General features: G+C 51.2%; 1 protein-coding gene across 6 annotated transcripts in view; it reads right to left on the bottom strand.

The window, feature by feature from the left end:
* Positions 1 to 22361, bottom strand: part of POC1A (POC1 centriolar protein A) — an 81514-nt gene extending 59153 nt beyond the window's left edge. The window contains exons 1-7 of one of the 6 annotated variants that reach the window (XM_010365037.2): positions 21901 to 22361; positions 18581 to 18665; positions 17384 to 17555; positions 16777 to 16956; positions 14526 to 14633; positions 13391 to 13506; positions 5706 to 5839 (exon numbers count right to left, since the gene is read on the bottom strand). In XM_010365037.2, coding sequence (XP_010363339.1) covers positions 5706 to 5839; positions 13391 to 13506; positions 14526 to 14633; positions 16777 to 16956; positions 17384 to 17555; positions 18581 to 18665; positions 21901 to 21918 — 813 coding nt within the window. In that variant the 5' untranslated portion in view covers positions 21919 to 22361. Of the gene's footprint in view, positions 1 to 5705; positions 5840 to 13390; positions 13507 to 14525; positions 14634 to 16776; positions 16957 to 17383; positions 17556 to 18580; positions 18737 to 20871; positions 20895 to 21900 lie in introns of those variants that run through there. The other 5 variants (XM_030932669.1, XM_010365035.2, XM_030932729.1 and 2 more) reach the window with 5 other exon arrangements.
* Positions 22362 to 26749: the final 4388 nt, after the last annotated feature.

The raw sequence follows: 26749 nt of genomic DNA, 5'->3' as shown, positions 1-26749 counted from the left end.
TCTTCAGGGCCACAATAAACTTGTAACCAACATCCACCCCTGCTACGGTGTGAATGTTTTTGTCCCCACCAAAATTGATACTGAAATTGAATCCCCAGCCAGGCGTGGTAGCTCATGCCTGTAATACCAGCACTTTGGGAGACCGAGGAAGGTGGATCACTTGAGGTCAGGAGTTCAAGACCAGCCTGGCCAACATAGTGAAACCCCGTCTCTACTAAAAATGCAAAAAATTAGCTGGGTGTGGTGGCGTGTGCGTGTAATCCCAGCTACTCGGGAGGCTGAGGGGGAAGGATCGCTTGAACCCAGGAGACGGAGGTTGCAGTGAGCCAAGAGCCAAGATCGCACCACTGTACTCCAGCCTGGGCAACAGAGTGAGACTCCGTCTCAGAAAAAAAAGAAAGAAAGAAAAGAAAGAAAGGAAAGAAGGAAAGAAAAGGAAGGAAGGAAGGAAGGAAGGAAGGAAGGAAGGAAGGAAGGAAGGAAGGAAGGAAGGAAGGAAGGAAGGAAAGAAGGAAGGAAAGAAGGAAGGAAAGAAGGAAGGAAAGAAGGAAGGAAAGAAGAAAAAGAAGGAAAGTGAATCCCCGAGGTAACAGCGTTGGGAGGTGTGGCCTTTGGGAAGTGACTGAGACACAAGGGCTCCGCCCTCATGAAGGGGATTAGGTGCACTTACGAAAGGGCTTGACAAAGGGAATTTGGCCCTTTCCACCCTTCCACCTTCTCCATGTGAGGACAGTGTTACTCCCCTCAGATGATGTAGCATTCAAGTCCCATCTTGGAAGCAGAGAGCAACCTTCCCCAACGCTAGTACCTTGATCTGGGACTTCCAGCACCTGGAACTGAGAAATAACTTTCTGTTCTTGATAAGTTACCCAGTCTCAGGTATTTTACTACAATAGCACAGAACAGACTAAGACAACCCCTTACTCTCACAAAGTGAGCCTGCCCAAACCAAAGGCCTCTCAAATGGGCCGATGTGTGCCACTCATGTGCTAGAGAGCCACCAAACCACCTGCACGCTGACGCCTGGCTGATGAGCTGACCTCAACACCAGCACACAGGTCCAGCCCAGGAGACCCAGGACTACACAGGGTGATCCTCATCTTAGCTGGTATTTGGCAAGTTCCTCTGTCCTGGCGCTCTCTGTACCTTAGGAGACAACTGAAAGGTACATTGGGGTGAATCTGGCCTCAACTCAGACAACAGAGTTGCAGCCCAACAGCACTGCACCCTGACCCTCCTTTCTCTATCCTGAACTTCCCCCACAGTTTCCCCAGAGGGCTTGCTGGGGCCCTTCTCCTGGCACCTGCAGAGCCCCCATGCTTGGGTCAAGGTCTGCCTCATCCCACAGCAGCTCCCTGTGGCTGACCTCACTGCTGCCCACCCCAGCCTACACTGTCCACTTCTCAGACTGCAGAAATGGAAGCACAAGGGAGTTGCTGCCCCACTGGCCCTAAGACTCAGTGGCCCTCTCTCCCGCAGCTCTCCCAAGCCAACTCTGAGGACACAGCAGGTCCGCTGCGTCCAAACCAAAGTTTCATGGGGTTCCCTTCTGCTGGATCAGAATGGGGTCATGTAGCAGTGAGATGGGGACACAAGCCAACATAAGCCTGCTGGTTCCCTACCCAGACCTGTGAGCTAAACACAAGAGTGACATCTGTGGGATTTATGTGCATCTCATGAAGACAGATTAGACTGGTGGTTACCAGGGCTGGGATGGGGAAGGGGAGCCAGGGAATGAAGGGGTGCAAAAAAGAGAATATAAATATATTTATTACCACTGAACTGTACACTTAAAAATGGTAAAGATGGTGAATTATACACATATACATTACCCCAATAAAAATAAATAAGTAAATAAGAACGAGAAGGCCGGATGCAGTGGCTCAGGCCTATAATCCCAGCACTTTGGAAGGCCGAGGCAGGTGGATCACCTGAGATCAGGAGTTTGAGACCAGCCTGATCAACATGATGAAACCCCATCTCTACTAAAAATACAAAAATTAGCCGGGTGTAGTGGCGGGTGCCTGTGTAATCCCAGCTACTCGGGAGGCCTCAGCCTCAAGCAGGAGAATCACTTGAACCCGGGAGGCAGAGGTTGTAGTGAGCTGAGATCGCGCCACTGCACTCCAGCCTGGGCAACAGGGCAAGACTCTGTCTCAGAAAGAATGAATGAATGAATGAAAAAGAGTGAAATTACAAATGGAATTTTAAAAGTCATATGTACATGTGATAGAAATTGCATAGATGCAGGTACTTGTCCCAGCTCTGGCACACTAGGAGTCACAAGACCCCCTACTAATCCAGACAGCTCTCATTTTCACCACCTGGACTCAAAACAAAACAAAACAAATGCTTTCCAACCTGCCATCTTCCTTATCCATAGGACAGAAGCCTCGGGCACCCGAGACCCACTCAGGAGCCCCGGGCTGCTCAGCCACACAATTCAGGAAGTGGCCCATAGCAGCTGCACTCCATCAAGCCCTTGGCCACCAGGACCCCACCACATTGCCACCTCCCGGAACAGAATGTGAAAGATGCAGTCACCAAAGAACCAGCTGCACATCTTCCTGGAAGGTCTGGGTGAGTGGGAGCCCATGAGGACTCTACACCTGCTGCAGAGTGCCCAGGCGGAACCCAGCCCCTTTGTCAGCAGGCCCCTGTGATGTGGCCCCCCAGCCAGGCCCTCAACAGTCATGAACATCCTTGGAACCAGTTGGGTGACAACACAGGCCCAGCCCCTACGGATTTCTACCCCTAGCTGGAGCAAAGCCGCCTCTGATCCTAGCCACAGATCTCCATAAGCTCTAGGTATTCTGTACAGTCAGTGGATCCCGTATCTCAACCAAATGCCCAACTTAAGGCTGTTCAATTGCACTATGCTCCCTTAGGAAGCCACCATTAGCTGACTCTGTGTTTTGGAGGGTTTTCTGTTTTGAGACAGTGTCTTGCTTTGTTACCCAGGCTGGAGTACAGTGGCACAATCACACATCACTGCAGCCCCAGCTTCCCAGGCTCAAGCAATCCTCCTACCTCAGCCTCCCCTCAAAGTGCTGGGATGACAGGCGTGAGCTACCGCACCTGGCCCATTAGCTGACTCTCAATCACTCCAAACCCAGGGGCAGAGCTAAGCATGACAAGGAGCCATAGCAAACCCTGGCAGACCTGGGTCCCAGGGGTGCCAGGCTGTGGTATGGAGGTGAGCTGGTCTTTGCTGGAAGTAAATAAGGCCTTCTCTTGGGCATCCCTGCCTCATACGTGCTCACACACTCACACCCCTACCTCAGCCCTCAGCCTGGCTCTTCAATCATGCTGCTGTACATCATTAGTAAGGACCCCAAAAGAAAGCCCTCTCAAGGCAGCAACCCACACTGCAGGTGGGAGGGGCACAGGAATCGGGCCAGGTTTGTCCGCAGCGGGACCTTTCAACCCAGGCCAGTACTGAGTTGCCACCACCAGTTGCAGTGCATGGTTGGTCTGACCATGGGTCTTAAAAAGGAAGGATGGGAGAGAATCAGCCTCTAGAAAGGAGCAAGGATTAAAGCAAGTGCAGAGGTAGGGGCAGAGTCAGGGTGACCCTGGGCAATTTGTCTTCTGGAATCAGTTTGCAGGACCCTGAGCAAGCCAGGCCCAGGGGTTCCTACACCTGGATACCTGGAGTGCCCCACAGAGGGGCTGGGTGTCATCGGTATCCCAAGACGAAGAGCCCCTAAAACTTGTGGTAAATCAATCTTGAGTTCCTGTATTTGATAGGGAGTTTAGGGGGCTGGGAGCAGAAAATAATTCGAGGCTCATACCCTGACTCCCACCTTCATCTGAGCTGTACCCTGGGAGATGGGCAGGGCCTACCCACCTTCACCTGCCCTCCAAGTACTTCCTAAGATTCAGCCTACCTCTTAGCCAGCCTAACTCGTCTCATGCTGCCTTCAGCTCTGTCAGCCTCCCTGTGGAGTCCCCCTCTGCCCAGGCCAGGAAGCCCAGGAAGTAGAGCTATAACATCCATTTCCTCTCCCTGGTGCCCAGACCCGTGAGCTAGAGAGCCGATGATGAATGAACAAACAGACAGATGGCAAAATGAACAGAGGTCGGTTTGTTTCTCATCTTCTCCTTTCCTCTGGACATTGTGAGCCTGGTTCCCTGAAGAAGAAATGACCCAGCCTCATCCACACCCCAAACCATCAGCTGTCCCTCGGCCAGGTTCCCGTATCTCTAGGTTTAACAGCAGACAAGCGACCACACAAGGGAATGCGCCATGGTCCTTGCTTCACTTCCCAGAGAGAACAATGCTGATAGCTTTCGTTTACGTGCCGGATGAGATGCCAGAACACCGGGAATGACATTTTAGATTTTAGATCCCACATTCAAGTGTTCTCAGGCTAAGCGTGAGTTAGCTATTTAAAGAACACTCACAAAAAGAAGTGATCACTTGATAGGCATCTGTTTCAAACTGTTTCTGAGTTGTTTTTTGTTTTTTGTTTTTTTTTTTAAGGGGAGCAGGAATGGTAGCAGCATTCACATGATTTGTAAATGCCCTCCTGGGCAAAGGTTCCCAAACAGTAACACATGAATCTGAATAACTGGCTTGTCCAAGGGCTTGGCTCGTGAACAGGCTTACACCAGGGCCAGTAGCCACCCCCTCTGGATGTCTTGGCCTAGGGAGAACAGGCCCACTAGTCCTGTGCACTGGATATGTCTCTGACAGGGAAGGCTAGGGGTCACAACAAGGCTGGGGACAGCAAGCAGCCTCCAGGCCCTGAGAAACCAGAAGAAAAGGCCTATGTCCCCATCCCCTAGTCATAGTCAAATGGCCCCCAGGTGCCCTAACTCAGATGGCAGTGGAAACACAAACAACAGCTCAGAAAGCACCAGGCTAGACACCTCACACCTAGCTGATGGTCCAAGACACATAAGCACCCCCAGGGCCTCCCTCAGCCTGGCAGGCAGATTAGGGACAAACTTGAATTCAATGGACTCCAGACCTCCCATCCCAAGTGGGCATGGTGACTACACCCCAACAGAAGACATTCTGACAACTGCTCTGGTCAGGAGGGCTCGGACACTACTTCCTAGTCGGAGTATTAGATGTGAAAGGCCTGGACCCAGGCCAGCTCCTGGGGAGAACTGCATGTGGCCTACTCCCCACAGCCGGCCCCCGGGGCCCAGCCCACCCAGGGAGACCAGGGAAGTGGCTGCTTTGAAGCTCATTCAGAAAGGAGGCCTCTGCTTCCTTGATTCCATTCCAGGAATTCTCAAACAACAACCATAAAGAGGATTTCCCTTCTTCGGTTCAGCCTCTGCAAGACACCTGAGGTTGCCTCGGTCTCCAGACACATTGACGTCTGCCAGTCCGAGGGCCTCCAGAAAACCCCAGTGTCAACTCAGAGCATGGGTTCCAAGGCTCAACTCAACCTCTGGACCAAGGGATAGCTGAGGCCATTAGGGGATAGATTCCATTCAGGCCCCTAGCGGGCAGCTTGCTAACCATGCCCAGATGCAGCCCCCAACCCCTGCTCAATTCAACTCTTATATACCTTTCTCAGCTGCACCAGTCCCAGGCCCAGTAATCTGTCCAGGTCACAGGGAAAGGCCTCCATCCATCTCCCTGCAGGCCATGTGGGTGACAAGCCTGTTTCTGCATCTTGCCCACTGCCCAGACTGTGAGGGTACTACCACTCCACACCACTCAGCACCCGGCGGACACCTCTCACCTGATGCCCGTGGAGCGTGTAGAGCAGCCGGCCCTCCATCAGGTCCAGGATCTTCAGGGTCGAGTCACTGGAGGCCGTGATCAGGTAGTTTCCCGACGGGTGGAAAGAGAGCCCGTTCACTGCAGCACTGTGCACTAGGGGAAGGACATCAGTCAGGTGCTGGCTGGGAGGCACAGGGAACATAGCTGAAGCCCGGGACAGGCAATCAGGGCCAACTGAGGCTCAGCACAGCCCTGATGGGGCTGGGTCAGGATGGTCATTGCTCAAAAGAGCTGTGGGGAACCCAACAAGGATTTCCCAGGAGAGGGGCACAATCAAAGAACAGGAAAAGGCCCACTCAGAGCCAAGGGCAGGCAGTAGAAGACAGGAAGACAGAAACGGATGCAAAAACCAGAGGCAGCAGACGATTCCTCCATCCTCTCCCACAGCAAGCAGTCAAGCTGGAACAGAATAGAGCACTCAAACATACAAACATAGCCTTTGGTCTATCTGATATACTCTTTCTTTAAAGAAACCAAATGGAAAATAAAACCCTTGAAATGTCAATACAATGCCACTGCCATACAGGGAGGATGTGTGTGGGGGCAGATGAGCAGAAAACTAAGACACTCTTAGGAACCAGTCAGGACTACGTTCAGACCCCAAGCCTCCTGCCTCGGCTCACCCCATGACCTTTTTTGAGAGACAGAGTCTCACTCTGTCGCCCAGGCTGGAGTGCAGTGGTACGATCTCAGCCTCCATCTCCTGGGTTCAAGAGATTCTCCTGCCTCAGCCTCCTGAGTAGCTGAGACTACAGGTGTGCCACTATGTCCAGCTGATTTTTGTATTTTTGGTAGAGATGGGGTTTCACCATGTTAGCCAGGTTGGTCTCAAACTCCTGACCTCAGGTGATCCACCTGCCTCGGCCTCCCAAAGTGCTCAGATTACAGCCGTGAGCCACCACACCCATCCTGAGCAAGCATCTTGACTACACTGAGCCTCAGTTTCTCCATCTGTACCAGAGCACCCATGTGTAAGGGGTGCTGTGGGGATGCTACTAAGTTAAGCACACGAGGCCTTTGCAGAGTGAGCTATCCAATGCCAATATGGATGTTCCTCCCCTTTGCCCCCTGCGTTCCATGCAACCCCAGGTCCTGCCACTTCACCTACTCAACAGCTTGGCCCTGTCCATGACTCTCTTTTCCCTATCATCCCAGCCTAACCCCATCATCTTTTCTGGTGTCCGTCACTCTCCAAGATCCGGCCACCCCAGCTCTGTCAATTCCCCCAGTCACAGAATTTTTTTACTCCTTGTTTCCAATGGGCCTGGGAGACGCTTGCCCTCCCCTTTCCCTGATCTTAAAGCTTAGTACTGGAAGCTACCTCCTCCAGGAAGCCTCCCCTGGCCTCCCGATTAGGGCAACCCGCTTCATTTGTCCTTCCAAAACACCATAAGCCTCCCATCAGTTCACTCTTCACATTTACATGCAACTATCTGACTCACATCTGGATCTCCCATGAGACCATGAACTCCATCAGGCAGGGGCGGTGTTGAGTCCCTGGCTCCCCACTTAGTGCCTGGCACTGAGCAGGACTCAGAAAGTGGTTGGTGAGCAGGTGCTTAAGTTGGGTATCCAGAAGCTCCAGCAGGTTACACAACCCTCCCTCAAGGCCAAGAGCATATTCTAGGTGAAGCTGGGGGCAGACCTGGGCAGTCTACATGGGGACAGAGCAACTGCACAGCCAATGCATGGATCAGCTGCATCACAGCCTCCTAGGGTGGCTTCTGAGGAAAACCCCAGTATCTTTCTTCCCATTACCACAGGCCCAATGAGGAAAACCAGTGGGGCTAAAATAATCATGACCCTGCTAAGTCAGAATTGCCACCAACATAAAAGCAGACTCAAAACCAACCATCGTCTTAGCACTGAGAGGCTGCAAGAACTACTGGGTTGGTAAACACACCCAACATGAAACGGCCCTCAACAAGGCCCACAGGGTACACCCCGTCCTCAGATGCCAGCCCAGCTGATGTGCTGATGTGCCGGGGAGTCTGGATACATGTTACCAGGCACACTTAGGGGGAGACAGCCAAGGTTTTACGTAACATGATATTTATATCTGAACAACACCCTCCAAGCGCCAGGATCTCCAGGAGGCAGCCTGGAGAGGGACCAGTGGGGTCTCTGAAGCCAGCTCTTGGAGGCAGATTTCAGAGACCGCCCCCACCACAAAGTCTGCACTGGGATGAAGGCCACCCCCACACCTCCTTGACCAGAAGCTGGCAGAGGAACAGCCGGTGGCAGGACGGTGCAGAAGGGAGGGCATGCTCAGGGGGCTCTGGGCTTCCCAGCACCACCAAGGTGGCAGGGTCAATGTATTGATGCCACATCAGGGGCCCCCACCTGGTCAAGCCCATCCAAGGGAAAGAATCTCTCCCAGAGGAAGGGCAACAGAAGCCCCGCTCCACATAAATGTCAGGAATACCCAAGCCTGGGTAGAAACACCTAGAACCATTTACTCCAGAAGAGGGGCTGGCCTGGCATACCAGGCTTTGGGGGATGCCCCAGACACCAGGACCCACCCCACCTTTCCCCACTTGCTCTCCTGCCTCATCCGCTGGCCACGCCAGCCTCTACTCTCACTCCTCCTGCCTCTGTGGAGGTGGTGGAGAGTGGGTAGTCTATGGAGGCGCCATCGTAAGAACCACCCCTGCACGAGAGTCTACCATGAAGGCTAGGCTGCCTCATGAGGGCATGAGCCTTCGGTCATGATGCCTTGAGCGCCAAATGTCTGAGAATGATCCACTTTTTGTCAAGTCCAAGGCCGCAGGCCTCTTCTTGGCTCCATGGCAGATATCAGTGATGACACACACTGCCACCTGGATGTCAGCTGTGAGCTTGTGGCTCTTATGCCATCTGCACCCCAAAGAGAGAACCCTGACTCCAGATCAGAGATACACCAACATCAAACTTCTGCAGATCCTCAGGGGCCCAGGGATGAGGCCACCACAGCCCCTGCTCCCAAATACCAAGAACTAGTCACAGCTTGTGGGCAGCAGGTGGCCTAAGCAGAGACCTGAGTACACCCACTCCACGCTGCTCTGCATGTAGAGGCCTGGGCAAATCTAGGCCCACTACCTGACGTTCTCCAAACCAGCCAAGGGCCCAGAGAAAGCCTGGGTGCCCACGCAGGAGGTACCTCTCTGGAGGAGATCATGCCAGGGCCAAGCCCCACCCCAACATCCTTCCACAAAAGGACCACTCATTTTCCCCAGGGTGGTCTCTTGCGATGTGCAACTGGTGTTACTAGTGACACGGTGGCTCTGGGGTTGACAAGAGGCTTTGGATTCATGCCACAAAGGTTCTCTGATACCAGCAGCAAAGGACACCCAAAACACTCCTCTTTGTAAATGCCGTGTAAATGCTCACTTCAGGACGGTGGGAGAGTAGGTTGGCTAGATCAAGTGGGACAGCACCACTGTACCCCAATCAACCCTTTTAGTCTCAAAACACCAAGTACAGGGTACAGCCCTGCCCTGCTAGCTGCAACTACTTAAAATCCTCCGGCCGGGCACGGTGACTCACGCCTGTAATCCCAGCAGTTTGGGAGGCCGAGGTAGGAGGATTGCTTGAGCTCAGGAGTTCAAGACCAGCCTGGGCAATACAGTGAGACCCCAACCCCAACCCCATCTCTGAAAGAAAAAAAAAAAAAAGACAAAACCCTCCATGACCATGTATGAGGCCAGGCAGGGATGCAGGGGTGCACTAAAGACCAATAGACACAGAGCCAGGGACTCTATGAGTTCTTAGCCCTGCTGACAGCCAGCCAAAGAGACCACCTCTCCCAAGGAGCCTGGGGAGTAAATGACGAGAGTCACCGAAGTGCAAGGAGCACGGCGTGAGACGGTCAACAGAATGCCAGACTCAAAGGCCCTGAGTTGGAGACTCAGACCCACAGCTGTGTGACTGTGGGCTGCATGCTCTGCATCTGTGAAATGGAGAGTAGACCTACCTTGCTGGCCACTCAGGCCTGTCACTGGATAATGGACCTGCACGTGCTATAAGCCACGAAGCACATTACAGGTTCTGGGATGGGGGCTGCTGCTCAGATGCCTGAACAGTCTTAATGTGGGCTCAGAGCATATGGAGCTAACCCATCACCACGGGGATTGGCATTCAAAGGGTTCCACCAGTCCATCAACTCCTTGCTGAACTGAGAAATCAGAACTGCTCTCTGCAGTGATAGGCCAGAGCCAAGAAACTCCTTGTCTGGGAGGAGAGTCAGCCAGTGCAAGACAAATGGCTCCAGCTGCCTCCAATGGCCCAAAACCCCAAGCAGGCTTCAACTCCAACCCTAGCAGGAACAGGAAGTGCCCTCATAGAGCACAACCATGGATGGCTGGACACAAGCAGGTTGGGGCTTGCTAGCCATACACTGCAGTATCATTAACCAAATCCTCTCACAACAGCCCATCAGCCTCCAACACCAGAAGGCCATTCTAGTATTGCCTGCTGCCCATCCAGAGTCACTAGGGGAGACACTGAATGACACTGTGTCCATAGGTTTCCCTTGGGTTTCCTAGGGATCAGGGACAGAAAGCAGATCAGGCATCTTTTGCCAGAGTACCGGGAGCCCTTCCTGGGGAATGAGCCTACAAAGAGATTCCACTGTACCTATCGGGGTGGGGGAGCTACTTGGGTAAAGGGTTTCCCCTTAGTTTCAGCTAGAGGTTTTCTGGGGAGCCCCAAGACCAGAGCAGACCTGGCCATGTCCTCCCGTCAGGAGAGGATGAGAGGTATGTTCCCCCTACCCAGGGAGCTCAGATCAACCTGGCTCACTGCACCCCTAAGGGTCAGCCTAGAGGCTATGGGATGAGTCTGCTATCCTGTGAACACCCACCACTGGCCATGGCATTGAGCAGGGAGCTCAAGGGGAACCGGCTGTGTTTATGGGCACTCCAAATCCCGCTAAGCCTCCAATCTACACTAGGGATGGCTTAGGGATGAGACACTGCAGGCCCACTGAGAGGGTGTCATAAGAGGCAAGGCCAGAAGCACAAGCAGACTGCAATCTCCCAGCAGGGCCTGTCAGCCCACACACTCAGCTCCACTCAGGACTTGGCCCCTGGGGCTCATCTGAGTCCACCCACACCTTCCCAACCCTGCCATCATGGAGATCTGCCCCTGCCCTCTGCCAAGCCTGCTCCCTCCAGGACCCCGGCTCCCTCTCCCCAGTACCCACCACTCTCCTCGGCTGCTCTGCATCGCTCCACCTCCTGACAACCCTCTTCAAGAGACCCCACTCTCCTTCACTCTCCAGCCTCTGCCCTCCTCAGCTCTCCCATGCTGGGAGACGGGGCTCATACCTCTCACTCTGGCTGCTTTGTGGACCTTTATCTTCTGTGGCCCCTCAATTATAGGGGCTCAGAATGTGACCTCAGCCATTCTCACATCCCGGATCCCTGGGTCCAGCTGGCCCCTCCACCCCAACAGGGTCAGCTTCTCTGCTTCTATGCAATCTCTGCAACCCATCCCCGACTCTGATGCCAGCCCCCACTTTGATACCAGGCACAGCCGGACACCTACCCATCACTGGGGCACATGGGGCACACCAGCCCCCAACCCCAGCAGACTCTGGACACCACTATCTTCCCTTCATACCTTAAATGATGAGGCCAGTCCTGGCACTGCCAATCAGGCCACATCTTTGGGACCCTGAGCTGGAGATGGCATCTGAGGCCCTTCCCAGAGGGTATCTGCTGTTATACCCATGAACACCAGGCCCAGGCTCCTGATCCATCAGAGATGGGCCTGGACCTTGCCAGGGCCACCTAGAGATCCTCTCCGCCCAGTGTCAAGACTTATGTAGCATACACCACATACCCAGTCCTGTGTTATAATCCTTATATGGCTTTTCCCATCGGAGCCTCACAAAGCCATGAGGAAGGCCTATTGCCACCCCCTTTACAGAAAGGAACCCAAGCATGTGCTCCTGACCACTGTCCTGCCTCGTAGCCTTCCACTCCCATCTCTCCCTGTCCAAGTCCTCCCTCCTCTGCACCTGCCCACGTTCCCCAGGCAGCTGTGCAGATGTGCCCCATCCCCGAGCCCCAGCCCTTCACTCAGGCCTGGCCCAGAGCAGAAGGCTGAAGGAGGGATGGAAGAGGTATGGGCTCCAAGTGGAGGCAACCCCCACTGCTCTTCTATTCCAGAAGCCTCTGTCTGAAAGAGCATTGGTAACAAACCCCAGGGTTTCCTGTGTGGGGCGTGGGGCGGGGAAACAGGTTCTTGTGGCTGGCCCCTGCCACCTGGTGGTGCTGTAGGGTACTACAGGCCTTAACCAACCAGGTTGGCCTCACCAGACCAAACAGGACCAAGACAGTGTCACTGTCATCATCACTAACGTTGTATCTCCTTCCCCTCATTTTGTGCCAGCCACCCTCTCAATTCTTGATATGAAACAACTCATTAACCCTCCCAACACCTCCTGTGAGACAGGCCCCATCATTGTCCCAGAGGCCCCACAGAGTCAAATGACCTGCCCAACATCACACGGCCAGGAATGCTTTAAAAGCCGGCTGCGGAGCCCATTCTCCACCATGTGCTTTTCAAGACTAGGATCTTCTCCCCATTCTGGAAAGGTGTGCTCACCTTCATTACCCCAAAGAAAGTGCTGTCCTTGAACGCCAAGAGTCAGCTAGGAAGGGTGTATGTGTGGCGGGGGTGAGGGTGGAGTTGGGGGGGTGGTGTCGGAGCCCCAGACCTGTGTCCAGCCATGTACTTCCCATTTCAAGTGTGGTTTATGGAAGCAAGACCAAGAACTTTAAGCTTAGTCCCAGGTTAACAACCACGGTTCTTCAAACAACTCCAGCTCTGCCTTCCTTCCTGGTCTCGGCCCTGGTCCAGTCTCGCTCATCTGTTTTGTCAGCTGCACAATTCCCAATTTCTCCAATGACTCCTCACCAGCTCCCTTCCCTGAGCCCATCCCTTGAACTGGGGCGCCTCATGGCCCTGCCCACTCATACTTGCTCTCAGGCCAGTTCCCTACCCAATACTCTCAGCTAACTCATCCTGGGTATGACTAAGTCTGCCCTCACCCTCCAACTCCCACCTGGAACCTTGCATGAGCCCATGTCCACTGCCTGCCACTCTGCCTTCCAAGGGCTACCATCCTGGGCCTGGCCCCTAGCTAAGTCAACCCTCCCTACGACTCTACATCTGTGGAGGACACTGTAAGACCAGAGGTGGCCATGGTCCCACCAATGCTGGCCTCTACTGACAGCCCTGTTCCCTTTACCACAGGTCAAGGGCTGTCACGTTGGCCCTGGAGGGCAGAGCCTCCATCACCAGGAAAGGCAAGTGGCATGCCCTTGAGAAGTGGTCCTCAAGAGAAGCCCTGGCCAGAGCCGCAGTGAGGACTCCCCATCTGGCCCTGCAGTATGTGTGAGACTCTGCCACTTCAGAGGTGGGCATCGAAGGGCTCAGTGGAAGCCAGGTAGCACCAGGCTCCATCTCCTGGCCAAGGTTCCAAGCCAGGCCAGCCAGGGCACAGACTCCCACCCCTGGAATCCCAACAGACCCAGGATACCTTCCTGCCCAAGGCCATCTCAGGCCCATTTAAGCACTACAGCACAGAACAACATCCAACACCAGCACAGTCCCACCAGAGCTGCCCTCGGGCCCAGGAGGCTGTTCACCACTCACACTGATAATGCTGCAGCAGCCGGTGAGTCCGCACATCCCACACCTTCACTGTGTTGTCCATGCCGGCAGCGGCAATGCACGTTCCACTGGGGTGGAAGTCCACGTAGGTGACAAAGCTGGAAAGACAGGGGCCACTATGCACTATAGGTCTGCCCTGATTCAGGATGGACCCAGAAACATTTAGTGCTTTCCCATCCCTGTGTCCTGCCCATGCTGTTCCCTTGACCCAGACACCTCCTTTCTGTCACATTTGTTTACCAGGTGGCCAAGGGAGAGCAAGAAGAAGTAAAAGGTGAGAACAGTGGCCAGAAACAAACTAAGGTGGACAGACCAGAGAGCACATCCCACCGCCCATTTTAAATACAAGTTGAGAGAGCTACCTTCAAACCCAAAAGTCAGCCAGCCTCCCCTGGGGTTTTCAAAGTTGGAACTGGTATCTTTCCCAGGGGTGGCTGTGGGGCAGATCCTGCCACCTGAGGCACAGGTGGGAAGGTCCAGCAGGGCTACAGGGCCACTGGCCCACCCCTCTCTAGAAGACAGGCCAAGAACCCTCACTACACCCATGTGTGATTCCCAGGCTGGTATCACATCCAGCTCTCAAGGAGCCCTTGTGGCTCCCAGCCCAACGAAGGAGGGCAGAAGCTGGGGTCTCTATTCAAATGTGGGCACCTCTCTCTCCTGATGATGTGGCACAACATGAACAGTCACCCTCTGCTACAAGAACCCAATGAGAATTTTGTAAAGCCATCACCATGGATAACATACCAAGAGGCTTTAAAATGTAGTTTGGGCGACTGAGTGTCAACTACTCACAGACAGACAAGTTGTAATCCTGAGAACCAGAAAGTGAAGGAGAAAAAGGGGAGCACAAATAATTACACAGCTCCAAAAAACTGTGTGGCTTGAGGTTAAGCACTCCTGCTATTCATGGGATGGAGACAAAGCTACCATCCACACAGGAAAAGACACAATGCTAGGTTGCCAGACCTCACAAAAAGCACCAGACAAGGGGCAGCAGTGATAAAGCTGCTGGTTCCATGGCTTCAGCCACTGAAGGCCACTGGGCCTCCTCAGACCCAGGTCTGTGCTCTGTGCTTAAGCACCCACAAGTGGAGGACAGCATCCAGGGACTCACCCGCCATGCTCGCAATACGAGTGGACGCATTCCCGGCTTTTCTTGTCCCAGAGCTTAACAGTCTTGTCATCACTGGCAGACACGATGAGTCGCCCATCGGGGGAGAACCTGAACCAGGTGGGGCACAAGTCACACCTCAGACTAACAGATGACATGGGTGCCACACACCATCTTCCACAGCCACTCTTCCCTGAGTGCCTATTATCTGCCTGCAGGAACCACCCAGGGTCACATGCCCTGCTGTGATTTTTTTTTTTTTTTAATTTGAATACCCTAATATGTCTTTTCAGAAACAAATGCATTGCATCCTAGGAGGCAAAGTTACTTCTGTTTATTTGGTCATATCTTAAATTATACTTTGTTTCTGAAAATAGTTAACTTTTAGCACTTGATCATTTTTCTTTTTTCCTTCTAAAGAGCTTTTCAGGAAACTATGACTAAATTTTGGTTTTGGTTTTGTTTTGTTTTTTAGATAGGGTATCACTCTGTCGCCCAGACTGGAGTGCAGTGGTGTGATCTCAGCTCACCACAGCCTCAACCTCCTGGGCTCAAGTGATCCTCCCACCTAAGCCTCTCAAGTAGCTTCGACTACAGGCATGCACCACCACGCCCAGCTAATTTTATTTATTGTTATTATTTTTTTTTGTAGAGATGGGGGTCTCACTATGTTGCCCAGGCTGGTCCTCTAACTCCTGGACTCAAAGGATCCTCCTGCCTCACCCACCAAAAGTGCTAGGATTATAGACATGAGCCTTCAAGCTTGGCCTATGACTTAATTTTAAATGTTATAAAAATGTTTCCTTTATTTTTTTCTTCCTGAATCTGTGAAACTTCTTTCCTGGTGCTCTTGTTTCATTCTTTCCTGTTGCTCTTGTTTTTGTTTTCTTATGTAACTTTGTGCACAAACAGCCCCCCTCCCACCCCAACAGCAAACTCTGACCAAAAGGGAAAAAGAGAAGTTCTTTCTGACTTAGAGGAAAACCAAATATAAATAAACGAAAAGAAAAGAAAAAAAAATGGTGCCTGCCTCACGGGTGAGCACAGAGCAGCCTCATGCACATAAAGCCCCAGCACTGTTCCTGATGTACAGCACATGGCAACATGCAGCCGGCACTGCCTGCCAGCAACATTTGCACAAAGGTGGCCAAAAGCTCACCATCAGTGTCATTACTCTGGGACCAGGTCCTCCGAATCTACATTTGACTCAAGTGTGGGTCAGCAAGACGCAATCTGCCAACAAAAGGCATGAGGTCCTGGGGACTGCCACCAAAGGCCCAATATGGACTTGACACCCCAGTTGGCTGGCCTGGCCCCTCCTGATCTCAGGACCCTAATCATAAAGCCTCTAAGAGCCATCAGGGGTCTCCTAGGACAAAGGAATGGGGGTGCCCTGGAGAACAGTAACTTGTATGGGGTCCCCAGAAGAACACAGCTCAATAGTCCCCAACTTCTGACTCATGTGGTTTCCTAATGTCACCTGGCACCCCAAACCCTTCCTCTGAAGCAAAGATATTTGACCCATGAGGAAGCTCTGTTGAAAGGAACCAAATAAGCTAGAAGTAGGACTATCTGTCTGCAATTCTTGGGCCTTGAAAGGTCCTTTGGGTCACCTGGCCCCGTTTGCACAGCACTGGCTCCCCGGCCAGCGGGAAGGCCAGCCTCCAGGATAAGCCCCCCACCTCAGAAGCCTGGGCCCCTATCTGGGAGCTCTGGAGCAAAATCATCCTCTGAGAACACCCCATTGGAAAGTAGGCAAGCCTTACTGTCAGAGAGAGTTGGGTTTACAACTCCAGCTCTGCCACAGACCCACCGTGTGCCCTGGGACAAGATACTACTGTTCTGAGCCCCCATTTCCTCAAATGGAAATGATACCACTTAGCTTGCAGAACTGTCTTAAGAAACAAAAAGAAAACGTGTAGTGATAGTACTGAAAGTACCTAATTGTTGTTTTTGATAATAAATGGCCCCTATTGACCCAGTTTATGCTTTGCCAACACAGATGTCAGAGGGTCATCATGGCTGACTATGGACTAACTTACATGTCATGCATCAGCTCTGTGAAGCTTCTCAACAATTTACAATGCAGGAGCTATTGTTGTTCCCATTTTACAGATAAGGAAACCAAGGCTGAGGAAGCTTAAACAATGCCTAAATAACTTGCCCGAGGTCACAAGTTGGTACCTAGAAGCCCCTGTGCCAGCCCCCGACCCCCAGGGTTCCTCCAAGGGTCTCCAGACAGAACAATACTCACTTGGCACAGCGGACCCAGTTGATGTGCTGGCTCAGGGAGAACAGGAATTTCTGACGATGAGTTGCCCACACTTTGACTGTCTTGTCGTCAGAGGCGGTCACGAAGGACTGGCCATCACTGCAGAAGTGGACACTCCTCACTGTGGCTGTGTGTGCACGAAACGCAGTTGACTCACCTTTGCTACAAGGACAGGCATCCAAGAGTGAGGAAACCCATAACGGTGACATGAGAGCCCACAAGCACATCAAAGCTCTCCCTACTCCTCAAGCACCCCTCCCAAAGGTAGCCAAGCCTGAGTACCCCAGTCTCCACAAGGGAAAGCCAGAGCCTCTCTTATGTGAACAGAGCACCGCCCCCAGGCTCCACCTACATGAACAGAGTAACAGGTGGCATTTCTTTAGGGATAGATGGGGTCAGCCCAGAATTCTTCTTCCAACCCTGAGGGGAGGGCTCCAACTACAGCCCCAGCCTCTGATGGCACCTCTTCCAAAGCAGAGTAGAAATCCCACTGTGACAAGTCCAGAGCCAAGCTAGGGGACCTCGGTGGGGATGGCTCTGGCACCAGGGCCCCAAATTCTGACAAGCCTCCTCAAAGTCTACGACTCACACATTGGGTACCCAGATGCGGACAGTCTTGTCTCGGGAGCCAGAAGCAAGCAGGTGTCCCGAAGGAGAGAAGTTCACACAGGTGATGGCATCCTTGTGGCCAGTGAAGCGGTAGGCACGTGACTGCGGCTTCATGTGCCAGACCATGAGGCATGAGTCCATGGAGCCACTGGCTGAGGACAGTGGGTAATGCTATGACCCGCCGCTCTAACGGGCTTCAAACCTCCACCAAGATGTTGGAGAGGCAAGGGGAGCAACTGGCCCAGCTCCACCTTCCCTGGCATCCACAAACAGGACCGTGAGAAGTCTCCCATAGAGCAGAGCACATCTTGAGGTGTGGTCTGGAGGTGGAGAGCCTGTGGCCCAGAGTTCTCCAAGGAGCACACCCACATGGGAACAAGACCGAGGCCCTTTCCATGCCAGCCCTGGACTGCAATCCGAGCTCTGGGAAAACTCATTCCCATGGGGCCTGGGGTCTCCCTCCAAACACATCCTGAGGGCACCAGAGAGTAAGTCCTCCCTGGCTGGGAAGCCAGCCCCTCCCATTGAGAGGGTCCAACTCAGTATGAAGCCTAAAGGAGGTCCCCAAAATTGACCAAAAATGACTTCAGTTCCCTCTTAACCTTTATACACCAGAGGGCTTTGACGACAGGATGAAGGGGCAAGTCTCCTCTGCGGGAACTGGAAAGTGCAGTCATAAAAGTTGTGTACGAAACCTTATGCAGCCAAGGAAGGGGGACACTCAGCTGCAGCATAAGGGCAGTGGGGGTGAGAGGGGTGCCCGGCTCTGCTCAACAGCTTTCTCACCGACAAGGCTCTTCAACAAAAAGTGTGCCTTATTACTGTGGGCAACAGAATCAATAAAGCTTCAAGGAAAAGGAGTCACTGTTCAGGGCCCACACCAAAAGACAGACCCAAAAGGTGGCTAGGGTGTGCTGGAAAAGACCCAGATCCCAGTCCCACCCTCAAAAGCTGTGTGGCCTTAGCAAGGCCCCTAACCTCTCTGACCCTCAGGCTCTCCATGTAAAATGGAGCTCATAAAGCCCAGTGCCCAAAGAGCTGGCACACAGAAGTAAGACACAGGTTAGACAAAGCTGTGCAGTCCTTGTGCTCTGCTCCCCAACCACCACACCTCCAAGGTAAAAACTTGGCCTGTTAGGCTCATAACCTAGCACCTAGACAAGGTGCCTCTACTTACCTAGTTGCTTTGTGTTGATACTGAAGTCCACACAGGTAACTGCATCTCGGTGGCCCTTAAAATGCCTTTCCAGCGAGGGGTCCTCCTGGAGGAGAGCCAGGGTCAAATGTGTGAAGCCTGGGTAAGGAAGGGGCTTCCCCGGGGCCAGCACTCTTCCTATAACAGCCGGGGGGGTGCGGTTAAAAATGCTCAAGGCATGACCTTATATAAAGAAAATCCTAAGGAATCCACTAAAAACTATTCGAACTAATGTATCAACGGTGGAAACTCTTCAACAAAAACAAAAAGAACAAATGAGTTCACCAAGGTTGCAGGATACAAAATCAAGACACAAAAATCAATTGTCTTTCTGTACACTAGCAATGAACAATCCAAAAAATAAAACTATTTAACTTATGATATATAAAAAAATACTTAGGAATAATTTAACAAAAGAAGTGCAGGACTTGTCCAGTAAAGACGACAAAACATCACTAAGAGAAATGAAAGAAGACTTAAAAAATTGAAACACATTCCACATTCATGAACAGGAAGACTTACTATTGTTAAGATACAATACTGCAATACTCCTCAGATTGATTTACCAATTCCACATAATTTCTATCAAAACCCCAGGTGTCTTTTTTGCACAAACTGACAAGCTGATCCCAAAAATCACATGAAAATGCAAGACACCCAGAAAAAACAAAACGATCTTCAAAAAAAAAAAAAAAAAAAAAAGCAGATACTGTAGAAAGCAATTTGGCAGTTCCTCAAAAAATTAAACATAGGTCAAGTGCAGTGGCTCACACCTGTAATCCCCACACTTTGGGAGGCTGAGGCAGGAGGATCACTTGAAGCCAGGGGTTCAACACCAACCCGGGCAACACAGCAAGATCCTTACCCTTCAAAGAAATTAAAGAATAAGGCACACATAGTGGCTTGTGTCTGTATTCCCAGCTACTCAGGAGGGTGAGGTGGTAGGACTGCTTGAGCACAGAATTTCAAGGTTGCAGTGAGCTGTGATCATACCACTGCACTCCAGCCTGGGCAACAGAGCAAGACCCTGACTAAAAAAAGTAGTTAGCCAGGCACAGTGGCTCTGCCTGTAATCCCAGCACTTTAGGGGCCCAGGCGGGCAGATCACCTGAGGTCAGGAGTTCAAGATCAGCCTGGCCAACATGGTGAAAATCCTCTCTACTAAAAATACAAAAATTAGCCAGCTGTGGTGGTGGGCGCCTATAGTCTCAATTATTTGGGAGGCTAAGGCAGGAGAATCGCTTGAACCCGGGAGGAGGAGGTTGCAGTGAACCAAGATCGCACCACTGTACTCCAGCCTGGGCAACAGAGTGAGACTCCTACTCAAAAAATAAATAAAATAAATATAAATAAGTAAAATAAAAAATAAAGTAGTTAAACATAGTTAGCAAATGACCCAGCAATTCTAGGTAAACACCCCAAAGAGTTGAAAACATGGTTTACACAAAAACTGGTACACAAATGTTCAGAGCAGCATTTTTCTTAATAGCCAACAAGTGAATGAACCCAAATGTCCATCAACACGACTGAATAAACCAAATGTAGCATATTCATACAACAGAATATTATTCAGCCATAAAAAGGATGAAGTGCTGATGCTTGTTGCAACATGGATGAACCCTGAAAACATGCTAAGTCAAAGAAGTCAGACACCAAAGGCCACATTTTGTCTGATTCCATTCATATGAAAAGTTCAGAATAGTCAAATATATAGAGACAGAAAGTATTAATATATTAGTGATTGCCAAGGGTTGGGAGAAAATGGGGAAAGGGAAGAAGCGGCGTGACTGTTATTGAGTATGGAGTTTCTTTCTGGGATGACGAAAATATTCTAGAATTAGTGATTACAGCTGCACAACACTGTGAATGTACTAAAAGCTACTGAACTGTACACTTTAAAAGGTGAATTCTATGGTATATGAATATCTTAATAAAGTTATGTTTTAAAAGCCTAGAGAGAGAAAACAGGAACCTTACAGCATCCCCTAACCTTTTCTCAGGAATCAGATCCTATCACCTCAATGCCACCACAGACTGGCCAGTGAACCCAAAAGGTAAGCCCTGGACAAGTCCTCATGGCATCACCTCCAACTCCACTCTACCCAACATCAGAGAAACGCCAAGGCCATTCAGGACATCAGGACATTGCTTAGGAAAACACCAGAGAGAATATTCCGGAGACTCCGTCCTCCCAATAGCAGCTTGCGTCTCAACACTTGAAGGGTTATAATTCAGCCACCCAAACATCTCCCCCTAAACTAAGTATCACAAACCTCAAAGAAGCACTTTGGGTGCTCCAGGAAGCACAAAGGCTCCTCTTGGGAAAGGATGTCCTTGGGGTACAGCAAAGCCACTGCCACCCTACACAGCAGTAACCAGAACAAAGGCCCTATGGCCTTGTGCCCAGCTCCACCCCTAACGCACCTGTCAGAATCTCCTTTCAACAACAGAGGGAGAAGTAGCCGGGGGAGGGTCCCCAAAAGAGCCTTCTGCTCTCACCTGAGCTTCTTGAAAGAACATGGGTAAGAGAGTGTCCGCCTCCAGGCTCAGTGGGCAGAGGCAAGTTCAGGTCCACCCCTGACCAGTAGGTCCCGTGATATCTCTCAACACCGCCTCCCCTTCTGTAGTTCCCTGCATGTGGGCCTCATCTCCCTCAACAGTGGTTTACACACGACGGACAGGAAGGGAGGTAGAGTACCAGATTAGGAGTCAAAAGTTCGGTATCCTAGCCTGGACTCTCCGTCCACGTCCTCAGGGCATCACAGGCTACCACCTACCCTCCCTGACTCTCCTATCAGCCAGAAGGCCAGGCCCGTTCAAAGGAATCTCTCGAAATGAGGACCTCTGGAGGAACGTGGACTCAGAGAGGGCGACTCCACCCGGCTCACACTGCAGGTCTGGGCATCCCAGCGTCCTGCTGTACCCCCCTGCTGGAGCAGGGTGTACCCTCAACAAGACCCCACGCAGCCACCCACTGCTAAGGACGGGGAGAATGGCTACAGAGGCCCGATACCAGCCCCAGGTCACACATGAGTCAGGACTTGGTCGTGTGTCCCTCGCTAGGATGCAAACGATGGAGGCAGAGGCCTGTTTGTTCGCTCCAGAAACCCAGCGCAGGGCCTGGCACGCAGGAGGGGCTCAGAAAGTGCCCGACCCAGCACAGACGGTAAACTGGACCTGAAGAGGACTACTCTGGAACCTGGCGCCCCACCCGCCCCTCGCAGCCATCGCTCTGGCCACTAAGCGCCCAGTGTCCCAGCGGGGAGACTGAGGCCTGGGGAGCTGCAGTCGGCTGGGCTTACCGCGCAGGGCGCAGCCATGGCCTGGCTGGCGGCGCCGAAGGCAGCGGCGGTGGCCGTTGCGGCCCGTTCAGTTTCCGCGCCCCCAACGGCCACCAATAGCAACGCGGGCCGCGTCGGCACGCCCCGCCCACCGCAATTAAAGGAGAAGCGCCTCAGCTTTTTGCCCCACGACTGGAAGCAGAGCTGGGTGACCGGCGGCCGGCGCCACGGTCTCCGTACCCAGTTCCCCAAGCCCAGAAAACCCACAGACAGCGCCGCCAAAGGCCTCTGTCCGCCGCCACTCGTTCCGCCTGAGAAATTAAAAGACCCAGGATGAGGGCTTCACCCCACCAGCCAGTGGTCCGGCTACTCTAACGGCGAGCGCAGCCTGCTGGGAAATGCAGTTCCAAGTCGTCCACGCCCCTATATCTGGAGGAAGGTGGAACTACACTTCCCAAGATGACGTGACGACGTGCCGAGTTTTACCACACGAAACCACGGCCTTAAGGATCCCGGAAGCGGAGGACACGTGGGTTGCTGTGACCAGACTGCCTTAAAGCACCCGCGAGCGCCAGCGCAGCCAGGTTTTCCCACAGGAACCTATTGAGAACTGAGTATTCGCCCCTCGGGAACTCTCAATGGTTCGCCCGTCCGAACGTTCTTAAGACAAGTATGGATTTAAAATAACATGAGTTACTCGGAATCACAAACATGGACTGGAGAAATCTAGGTTCGATTCTCAGTTCTCGCCCTGATTGGCTGTGTGATCTCAGGAAAAACGCCTCTGCTCTGTGCCCCAGTTTCCCCATTTGTAACACGAGGGAGTGTGGTGCAGCCCGGCCCTGTCAGGATCCTTCAGGCCTGAGAAGCTGTTAGGAGACCCACTCTTTAAAAGGAGAGGACGGGCGCAGTGGCTCACGCCTGTAATCTCAGCACTTTGCCAATTTGGGAGGCTGAGGTGGGTGGATCACCTGAGGCCAGAAGTAGGAGACCAACCTGGCCAACATGGTGAAACCCCATGTCTACTAAAAATACAAAAATTAGCCGGGCGTGGTGGCACGCGCCTGTAAACCCAGCTACTCGGGAGGCCGAGCTCAGGTGGAGAACTGCTTGAACTCCGGAGGCAGAGGTTACAGTGAGCCAAGATCTCGCGGCTGCACTCCAGCTTGGGCAACAGAGGGAGACTCCGTCTCAAAAATAAATAAATAAATAATAAAAATAAAATAAAATTTGAAGGCCACCAGTAACCATCTGAATGGACTCCCTGCTTGGCCAAGGCACTCTAAAATTTAACCTGAAAGAGTCGTTCAGGCCATAATGGGAAGTGGGGGTTGGACATGCCTCATTATACCCTCCAGCGTTAACATCAACACAAAACTTAAGTCTGATGAGAAACATTTACGATCTATTTTCTCTGAAACCTGCTACTTGGAGGCTTCATCTGCGTGGTAAAACCTTGGTCTCCACAACCCCTTATCTTAACCAAGATATCCCTTTCTGCTGATAATAATTCTTTCAACCAATTGCCAATCAGAATGTGTTTAAATCTACCAATGACATGGAAGTTTCCCACTTTGAGTTGTCTTGCCCTTCCAGATCAAACCAATGTAAATCTTACATGTATTGATTGATGTATTTTGTCTCCCTAAAATGTATAAAACCATGCTGTGCCCAGGCCACTTGGGCACATGTTGTCAGGACCTCCTGAGGCTGTGTCATGTGTGTGTCCTTAACCTTGGCAAAATAAATTTTCTAAGTTGACTGAGACCTGTCTCAGATATTTTGGGTTAACAGTTTGGCAACCACAAAAGGATTCTGAGTGGAGGTGCCCCTGACCTTTGACAGATCTCCTATCGGTGCTTGGTACCAGCTTGAGCTATCTTTATGGCTCAAATCTATAGGACAATTTGCTAAGGCCTGGGAGCCCCGCTCCACGTTCCACAAAATTCCTGATCTTCCCAAATTTGGTTAACATCTAAAGTTTATTTTACTGTACAACTCCTTTTTCTGGAGTTTTACTTGTTCCAACAAGGAAGGCAAGTTTTCCTGCTTCCATGATGATGGAAGGCAGGTAACTCCTTTCTAGAGTTACAGCTCGCTTCCAACAGAGAAGGCAAGTTTGAGTTTTTCCTACTTCTGGGATGGTAGAGAGTAGTCTTTAGCCTAAGACCTGTTGTTAGGTAAGTAGCCGGATTGGGGATTTTCTGGGCTGAAAATCAGGAACAAGGAAGGAATCAGAAGAGGCAGGGCTCCCAGGGCTCCCACCAGCTCCACAGTGTGTGCAGCCCAAGCCGTGCCTCCCTGCTGCAGCCAGCCTGATGGCATAGCCACTGCCATCAATATCAAGTGTGTTAAGATTTTTTATATTTGACAAACTCCCCAAAAGGACATTCTAACTTCAGTTTGCATTTTTTTCTTTATTAGTCCCCTGAAGTCCAGAAGAGATATATTAGGCTTGTTTGAGATAAATAATACAATCATACAGGAAGTATTGTCAAATATGAAATGGTGTTTAACCTTCTTTGGATTATATTTATATAAATGTGTATTTATATAAATGTGTTCCAGAATTGTATGAAATTCCTGTAATTCTGATATGTCTTAGCATATGTTATCAGAAGTAATTATGGGTCAGGCACAGTGGCTCACGCCTGTAATCCCAGCACAATGGGAGGCTGAGGTGGGTGGATCAACTGAGGTCAGGAGTTCAAGACCAGCCTGGCCAACATGGTGAAACCCCATCTCTACTAAAAATACAAAATTAGCTCGGCATCATGGTGGGCGCCTGTAATCCCAGCTACTTGGGAAGCTGAGGCAGGAGAATTGCTTGAACCCAGGAGGCAGAGGTTGCAGTGAGCTGAGATTGCGCCATTGAACTCCAGCCTGGGTGACAAGAGCAAAAACTCCATCTCAAAAAAAAAAAAAAAGGAAGTAATTATGGTTATTATGTAAAATTGTTGTATGCCACAGAAGTAATCAAATTGTTGTATGCCACAGAAGTAACCTAATTTCCTTGTCAATTGTCTGTTTAACTACGACTGCTCTCAGACTGCTCTCAGACTTTATCATCCACAGTTGTTTTACTTTTATCCTTTTCAAAAGATTTTTTTTATAATCAGCTATAGGACTCTGACAGGTGCTCTTGAATGCAAGTTTCTGATAATTTTGGAGACTGTGACAGTAGAATAGAGGAAAAACTTCCAAGAATCCCATGGAGAGCTGAAATGTTCATGAATATCAAACAGAACAGGGATTAACTGCATGGACTGAACTAAAAGAAGACGGAAATAATCCTTTTATGACTTTTTGCTTAAAACATTGCTTATCTGGCAGGACACGGTGGCTCAAACCTGTAATCCCAGTACTTTGGATGGCCAAGGCAGGCAGATCACCTGAGGTCAGGAGTTTGAGACCAGCCTGGCCAACATGGCAAAACCCCATCTGTACTAAAAATACAAAAATTAGCTGGGCGTGGTGACACACGCCTGTAATCCCAGCTACTTGGGAGGCTAAGGCAGGAGAATCACTTGAACCCGGGAGGCGGAGGTTGCAGTGAGCCAAGATCGTGCCACTGCACTCCAGCCTGGGAGACAGAGAGAGACTCCATCTCAAAAAAAAAAAAAAAAAAAGGCCGGGCGCGGTGGCTCAAGCCTATAATCCCAGCACTTTGGGAGGCCGAGACGGGCGGATCACGAGGTCAGGAGATCGAGACCATCCTGGTGAACACGGTGAAACCCCGTCTCTACTAAAAAATACAAAAACTAGCCGGGTGAAGTGGCGGGCGCCTGTAGTCCCAGCTCCTCGGGAGGCTGAGGCAGGAGAATGGCGTGAACCCGGGAGGCGGAGCTTGCAGTGAGCTGAGATCCGGCCACTGCACTCCAGCCTGGGCGACAGAGCGAGACTCCGTCTCAAAAAAAAAAAAAAAAAAAAAAAAAAAAAAAAAAAAAAATTGCTTACCTTTTGTTTTTCAGAGCCAAGAAAACTTTCTTTTTTTTTTTTTCAGAAAGTCTCCCTCTGTCACCCAAGCTGCAGTGCAGTGGTGCGATCTCAGCTCACTGCAACCTCTGCCTAGCAGGTTCAAGCGACTCTCATGCCTCAGCCTCCCAAGTAGCTGGGAGTACGGGTGGACCACCACACCCAGCTACTTTTTTTTTTTTTTTTGAGGTGGAGACTCACTCTGTCACCCAGGCTGGAGTGCAGTGGCACGATCCTGGCTCACTGCAAGCTCCGCCTCCCGGGTTCACTCCGCCTCCCGGGTTCTCACCTCAGCCTCCCGAGTAGTTGGGACTACAGGTGCCAACCACGACACCTGGCTAATTTTGTTTTTGTATTTTTAGTAGAGACGGGGCTTCACCATGTTAGCCAGGATGGTCTCAATCTCCTGACCTCGTGATCCACCTGCCTCCGCCTCCCAAAGTGCTGGGATTATAGGCATGAGCCACCGAGCCTGGCCAATTTTTGTATTTTTTTTAGAGTTGGGGTTTTGCCATGTTGCCCAGGCTGGTCTTGAATTCCTGGCTTCTAGTGATCTGCCTACCTCAGCCTCCCAAAGTGCTGGAATTACAGGCATAAGCCACCCCACCTGGCCCTATTTTGAGCTATTTGCAGCTTTTAACAATTGAGTAACGTGTACTGCTATAAACAAAATTTGGAACATATTTCTCTCTACCAGATTTTTTCCAAATTTGGAAACTATTTGTGAGTATTCTTAACTTACGCAATACATTTATTTGCATAAGTGCAATAAGAATCTGTTTTCTTTTGTAACAGGATACAATTGGAGACACTGGTTATTTTATCAAGGCTTTGACTGGAATGGCATGCTTTCAGACAGAAACACAATCCTTTAAGGAATCAAAGTTGACTTATA

The sequence above is a fragment of the Rhinopithecus roxellana genome, chromosome 1 (genome assembly GCF_007565055.1).
Source record: "Rhinopithecus roxellana isolate Shanxi Qingling chromosome 1, ASM756505v1, whole genome shotgun sequence".
Lineage (NCBI taxonomy): Eukaryota > Metazoa > Chordata > Mammalia > Primates > Cercopithecidae > Rhinopithecus > Rhinopithecus roxellana.
This window is presented reverse-complemented; position numbering and strand designations above follow the sequence as displayed.